Below are 7689 nucleotides of genomic sequence, written 5' to 3' on the forward strand. Positions count from 1 at the left end.
GTTTCTTTTTTCCAGTGTGCAACGACTTCTGCAATCACTAAGAGAGCAACCCTTGCAGCTCTGCTCAGAAGTCTCAATAAATTGAACATGATTCTCAGATAAGTGTGGATACAGGATTGCAGCCTTAGAGATGGAAATCCAGTCTAAATGGTTAATAGCATTTCTATATGTGATAAGATTGTTTATTTTAAAAATACTGATATGGTTTCAGTTACAATTTACCAGCTACTGTGCATGTGCTTTATTCTTATATGCAGGGCTTTTTTCTAGAATTTTTGGTGTGTGTGTGTGTGTGCTTTGAATGCACTTTAAAGTATGGTTACCAGATGTCCCCATTTCCCAGGGACAGTCCCCAGATTTCCACATCTGTCCCCGGACAAAATCCGTCCCTGGAATGTCCCTGGATTTCATTTAATGTCCCCGGATTTATATTTTAAGTGTTGTAGATTTATTAGTAGGGAATGAATGTTGCGTGATTGGTTCAACGGCACAAGACACATCATATGGGGACTTTCGGCAAGGCAAAAAGGCGGGCGCCATGGCAGCGAGCAGCTCTTGAAGCCAGACAGAGCCAACTGCACTACCAGGCTGGCTCTGGGCTGCTGAGACTGCCACTGCCACTTCCACTGCCGAGGGGGAACCGGGGATGCCCGGCATGTCAAATGGGGGAATTGCTGACCCCCCCCACCCAAATCGAGCCAGGAGCGAGAGCACCTGGCAACCCGGCCGACTACCCAGCGGTGTTCCGGAGCCAGGAAAACCCTGGAGCTGATGCAGGGATAAGGAGGAGAGGAGAAGGAGAAGGAAGAGAGAGAAAAAGGAAGGAGAAAAAAGAGGGGAGCCCCGACCTTGCTGCACTGCCGCTGAGGAGGAGAGATAGGAGAGCACTGGGAGAGCCTAGGCCTGACCTGAGCCCACTCCATGGCGGCTAGCGCTCCCAGAGGAAGGCCGCACGACAGAGGAGGCCACAGAAGAGAAGATATTACTTCTTACCTTTTTTAATATATATATATATATATATATATATAACCTTTTAAAAATAACCTTTCTCTCTCTCTCTCTCTCTCTTTTTAAAAAGTGTCCCTGGATTCTTTGAAAAAAAATCTGGTGACCTTACTTTAAAGGTCTGGTGTGCGTGTAGCCTTAGAAGAATCTTTAAAATCGATGACACTTGAGCATCTGCCTTTTATATTGATAAGGATGAGCCAGATAAAGGGTGGGGGAGAGAGAGATTACTTGTCATTTCTGTTACTTCCATGCTTTGCTTCCAGGGACTGCGTAACACATTATATGTGAGACTGTCATTGAAGATCATTCAAAACCTTCAACTAATTCAGCAGCCAGGTTGCTAAAAGGGAACCATCACAACAAATGCACATCACCAGTCCTGAAACAGCTTTCAGTTTGTTCCTGGAGTACCGGTAGTTACCTATGGTTGATGCCTGGAGGGAAGATCACCCAGAAAACCCATATGCACTGCCCAGAGTTCCATTACAGAAGAAAGACAGGATAGAAATGTACTACAATAAATTCTTAGAACTTCTTAGAACCTGCCCAAGGAACCTCACCTTCAGAGACTAGGATGGTAACAACTGAGGAAAGGGCTTTTTTCTGGGGTGGACACCATCCTTGTAACACCCTCCCCAGATATGCCTCTTTGGCACCTGCACTATTATCATCTAGGTTCCAGGTGAAAACTATTTTTATGTGCATTAGTGACAGCATGGTGCTGCGGCTTGTCTTGCTGTTTTGAGTGGCAGGGTTGGCAACTAATTCTATGTGTTTGGCTCATTATACTTTCCCCCATTTGTTGGTTACTTAATTGATTACTTAATTGATTTGCTTTAAATTGCTTATTTCCGTGGTTGCAAGTGGTCTGCAAGCAAACAGTCCCACCATTTGTGTGCATCAACATGAAAAGAGGTTAAGACAAAACAGTGGAGTGGAACCCTTCTCCAGAAGTCATGCAGAATGATTTCATCAGGGAAACTGTCAGACGCCAGCAGCAGTCTCTCTTTCCCACTATATACATCTCCAGAAAATGGGAATAGCCCACAATAGTTCTGCACATGTTTCCATAAGCACCTGCACCACAGTCCCAAAGTCTATATACACCAATCAGACTTTCCTGTTAAAAAACAGGAAAGTTCAAAACAGAAAGTTCAATCCCTCTTTAGCTTTTGTTGCCTCCAGCAGGACAAAAATCAGAAGTTGTTTGTGTCTGTGGCTCCCAAGAGATGTGTCAGCCCTTCCATTCACTGGGCTTTGGGACCTCCTGCCTAGCACCTTAGCTTTTAACAGGCTCCGCCTGACATTGGGAGACTCCCTGCTCCATGGAAGCCTTTGCCACTCCGTTCGCTTTTAACGCACGGCAGATTAAACTTCTTTGACAGGAAAATCATTTGGTTTCAGCAAGGCAGTGCACCCGGAAGGTGACAAAACGGCAGGTAAACAACAGTTATTTTTGTTTATGGAGGACACCCTTTGCTCTGTTAATGTTCCACCTTTCATTCTGTATATACCGGTTATGCTGGTAATATTCGAAAAATAAGGGATGCCAGGGAGTTGTGAGGGCTGTTCACATGTTATGCTGCACACAGGTACAAGGGCTTTGTGTACATGTACAGATGTTTGTGTGAACGATTATACACATGGTGAATTTAAAAGTAAATGCATGGATTAAACTCCTGAGAAATGCAGAGCACAGTCTGGGTGTACAGTTGCCCATATGTTGAGTTTACCAATTATCAATCGTGTGCAGTGCTCCACTGCATCTACTAAATGGAAGGGAGATACTTTGGGGGGGGGAATGGAACCCTATTATTGAAATAGAAAGGATTATCATTTTCTGGCCTAAGCAGCACACATACTGCCACAGACAAAGCTTATCAGCGGAGTGGGGGAGGGGATTAATTCAGTTCACATATAAAGACCAATCTATCAAACTCTCATTTTCCAAAGCAATATGAGAACCAAAAGACAGACTTCCTTCAAAGTTCACCCTTATCTGGATTATGCAATGCAGTTTTCCAAGCAAGCAGAAATGCATATATTAGGGGAAAGTGTGCATAGAATGCATATATTAGTGAAAATGCTTGCAAAAAATGAGTACATTAGTAAAAACTGCATACAAAAAGGTTTTAATTAGGAAAAATTAGCAAAAAAGATTCTGAAGAATTTTCATGAGGATTACAAATGAATAAATCCAAAAATTGATGCAGAAATGTGCAGCACAACAAAATGAAAAACGAAGAACTAAAATGGTCAGATCCTTCTGTCCCTGCTAGTCAGACTGGACTGAACTGAGAGTTCCTTGTTGGAAATCAGGCATTCTCTGCTGCGATTAACAGCATCTCTGTTCATAGTTAGCTTAGCTCCATATGTGAATCTTCATCCCATATCTCTATATGTAATCTTCATCTCAGCTGCTCTGACTTTGAGATGAATGTGGGGCATCTGATTGTATAGCAATGTCCATATTGGAGCACCCACAGGACTTTGGATCACATATATTCGCTTACCAAGGCTACTCAATAGACCCACAAATGAGATGGATTGGGACCTCAACAATCCTCATTTCAATGCATCTAAAAAGAAATTATTCTGGCCACAACTATACCACTGTTTCACATACACACAGATAGGGGCTAAAGCGGTGCAGGTTATGGGTCAAAAATTCCTTTTTTTATGGGAATTCAGTCAACTGTTTCCCCTCCTCTTAAAAATGAGGAGTAGGCAGTTTGGATCAGGGTTACATGACAGGGGATGGGGAGTCTAAGCTTCTCCTCCTCCACCATTAAATCCCTGTCTCAAATCACCCTCTGAAGTAGCTTTAATAAACCACAGAAGGAAGAAATGTACAGGCATAATTTTAGTTCCCCCACCCCCAGGCAGTTAATAGGAGCATGGCAATAATGACAAGGAGAAGACACTCAGCTAGTTTACCATTCTAGGAATTACTAGGAATGGGGTTGCAAATATCATGGAAAATACCATCACATCTTTATATGAAGCTATGGTGCATCTGCTTTCGAAATATATTTCTCACTATTTGGGGCATCCCATCTCAAAAAATCTGTGGTAGACCTGAAGAAGCTGTAGAAAGGAGCAAGCAAAATGACTGGTCCATGTGCCCTGGGAAGCTGGAACCCTATGACCTAGTACAACCTAAGCTAACAGCACTGATGAACTATGGGGACTAATGCAACAAACTCCAGTGTGGTCATAGCATTGCAGTCATCTAGACCTCTCTCATATACGTATCTCTATGCTCATACTACATTTAATTAATGTCATGCAGAAATCAGAATATACTGTGCATCCCACCCCCAATGACCATTAGTGCAGCAAACTGTCCCACAAACAGTGTAGCTGCAGGTACTTGGATGAAAATTTTAAATCACTGATATTTGGTTTTGCAATACATTGCAGTACATTGACACACCTTCAGATGTCTCTCCATGTACATTCTTCTGTGCCAAACTGTCAGCTAAGCTTCAGTTCTGGAAGGGGTTGTTTTGCCTGCCTGCAGCTGTTTCCTTAAGTAAACAACCTTGTTACTCAGGTAGTGACAGAAATCAATAAGGAACAAGCAGTCCAGTCCACAGACTTCTCTGCTACAGGATGACCATGCAGAAAGGTAGAGGGAGATGCCTTATGGTTGCAAAGCTGTGAAGAGAATTCCTTCTGTGGAGCCATAGGAGTGACATTCCCCTAACAACTACCATTGTGCCATTCCTGACCCCCTTGGGGTAGTTTGAAAATTTTAGGAAGTTCGTGGTGATGAAGTGCCTCCAGATATGGAGAAAGGTTGGTTCGCTATTTTTCCCCAATGGTAGCATTGGCCCTGAGTCAGTGCAATAAGGAGATTTACCATAAAAGAATTGTAAGCAACTACTGTTGTAGTCAATCACACTCTAAGAGGAAGGAAGTGTTCTTAATGGGTGAAATTGCTGGGAAAGCCTTGGGCTTATTTTATTTTAAAATAAAATATAATATGCACCCATCCTCTCATGTACTTAAAATCTACATGGTAACTTGCGGGGTATGGAGTGTTAGAGGAGGGGTCGTACCTTTGGTGGGGGACACGTCTTGTTGCTTCTGGGGTAGTTTGTCCACCTTTGGTCCCTACCCTGAACTCAGCTCTCACCTGTGGCTCCTAGAAGCTGTCAGCATGCAGCAGTGGCCACACCCTGGAAACAGCATCGACTGGCCAGCTAAATCAGGTGAGGGAAGCCGATGGGCTCAAACCCTCGGTGAATTAGGGACTTCTCTTGCATGCAAAGACAGGCTCCAGTGGATTGAACAGACAAGACCAATAGTGGGTCCAATGGTCAAGGCGGCCAAATATTTTATGATGAAGGCAGACAATAGCACAAGGGCTAAAGAGAGGGCCATTATGACCGAGTGCTCAAGTACCTGAGTGGATGTGTAATCATTCCCATCTTTGGACATGATATGCACAATTTTAAAAAAATTAAATAGGCTGGGGAAGGTGATGCTGAGCTGGACTGGGACTCTACCTAGGGGAGTGGAACATTAACCTTTTGCTCCTGTCTGCTTGCTGATTAGAATGATGCCCTGCCACAAACTTAGTGCCTGCTTTTCACAATGGGAGGGTTATATGTATGATCACATCAATGTTGTTTCTGTGCTCATCTGTATTGGTAAATCACCAAATAATAACTATCATAGCTATGGTCCAGGGCTTGAAAATTCATTTTTAAAGGGAACATGTTCTAGCTCAAGTTCAACTTGTCCAAAAGGCATATTCATCCATTTACAAAATGAGCCAGTTAGCTTCACATTCAGTTCACAGTTCAGTGGGAGTTCATCCAAATGTCTCTCAGCAAATTTCTTTCAGCATTCAGACTGTTGCAAGCTGCTGTGCTGAAGTATAGAATATATTTAAGAAGAATACAGCAGAATGCTCATGTAGTAGATTGTAACAACAACAACAACAACAACAACAACAACAACAACAACAACGCGAATTGTTTATTGTCCCCCAACAATTATAATATTTAAGATTACAGGACCAACTTCAGAAACAAGACCAGGCAATTAAGAAATCTGAACTCCAAGGGGAATTTGAACATAAAAGCATTTCAGAAGCATCCCCAGCTTTTTATTGCCCATGTGAAGATGTTTCCCTATTTAATTAAAATGCATCTTTATTTGGATGATTGCCATTTCCAAAAATAACCAGATAATGTATTCAATAATATACAGATGGCCCTCTAAAGTTATTGAGAGCAATACTGTCAGAGTGAAATGAGATTTAATTGTACAGAACTACAGTTGCCTTTGTGAGCATTGATATCGCCAGCGTCTTGTCATTTCCATTCACTTGCCCTCCCTCCCTTAGTGCTACAGGTGCCGCCTGGCTGGCATGTTGGATGGAGCAGTGGAACCAGAGCTCAGTGGCTGAGTTTATCCTCCTGGGCCTTGCAGAGGGGGTGCAGGCAGAAACTGCGCTTTTCATTCTCTTCTTGGCCACTTACCTGGCGACCCTGGTGGGGAACTGCATGATGGTCATGCTGATCGCAAGTGAGCCTCGCCTGCACACCCCCATGTACTTCTTCCTTCTCCATTTGTCTCTGCTGGACCTGTGCTACTCTTCAGTCACTGTCCCACAGATGCTGGCCCACCTCCTCTCCAGGCAGAAGGCCATGCCCTTCGCCCGATGCGCCTTTCAGATGTACATCTTTCTGGTTTTTGGCATGGCAGAGTGTGTTCTGTTGGGCATCATGGCCTATGACCGCTACGTGGCCATCTGCCACCCTTTGCACTACACCTCCATCATGAGCTGGCGATTCTGCAGCTGGACAGCAGGGGCTGCCTGGGCTAGCGGCTTCATCAACTCCCTGATAGTCAATGCCTTCGCTTTGCGGCTGCCTTACCGCGGCCAAAACCGTATCAACCAGTTCTTCTGTGAGGTGCCTGCTGTCATCAAGTTGGCGTCCGCCGACTACACAGAGGCAGAGGTGGTTGTGTTTGTCTTTGGCTCCCTCCTGCTCCTCCTGCCCTTCGTCCTCATTGCCGCCTCTTATGCCCGCATTGGGGTGGCCATTTTGCGGATACGTTCTGCTGAGGGCCGGCGCAGGGCTGCCTCAACCTGCGCCTCCCATCTTGTGGTGGTGAGCCTTTTCTATGGCACAGCTCTCTTTGCTTACATGAGGCCCAGTTCTGTCAGCTCAGCCACAGGCCAGGATAAGGCAGTGTCTGTTTTCTACACTGTGGTAACACCCATGATGAATCCTCTCATCTACAGCCTTCGAAACAAGGAGGTGAAGGGTGCTTTGAAAAAACTATTGAGTAGGAAAATATTCTCGCCCACAACATGACTCTCACTACAGTTTTCCGTTTTCATTCCTCTCTTGCACCCACAAACACAAATTCTACTCTGAGTCAAAAGCCAAAGCCACTCTAGCAGTATCCTCTTATATAGCTTTAACATTTTATTGATAGATTAGAGGAACTTGAGAAGTCTTCTTCAGAGCTTTTCTGCTCAGGCTTAGAGTACTTTTGCTCGAGGGATGGCCCTGTTCTGTGTATGTCTATGGAGACACTTGGCCGAAGTTTACTAGCTGCTCCCTGTCTCTCAGCACCAGACCCTACTGATACGGGCTTTCTGTGCCATACCTCTTGCAAAACATCTGGCCAGGAAGGTCATGAGGAAAGAAGAAA

The 7689-nt window shown here is 44.3% G+C and overlaps 1 protein-coding gene across 1 annotated transcript; it reads left to right on the forward strand.

Moving 5' to 3' along the window:
• The first annotated feature begins 6398 nt into the window (after window positions 1–6398).
• Window positions 6399–7389, forward strand: LOC128407568 (olfactory receptor 2D2-like). Its single transcript, XM_053376076.1, has one exon. It carries the CDS (start codon window positions 6399–6401, stop codon window positions 7344–7346), a length of 948 nt encoding a protein of 315 aa, XP_053232051.1. The 3' UTR covers window positions 7347–7389.
• The last annotated feature ends 300 nt before the right edge of the window (window positions 7390–7689 follow it).

Source organism: Podarcis raffonei, chromosome 2 (genome assembly GCF_027172205.1).
Source record: "Podarcis raffonei isolate rPodRaf1 chromosome 2, rPodRaf1.pri, whole genome shotgun sequence".
Classification (NCBI taxonomy): domain Eukaryota; kingdom Metazoa; phylum Chordata; class Lepidosauria; order Squamata; family Lacertidae; genus Podarcis; species Podarcis raffonei.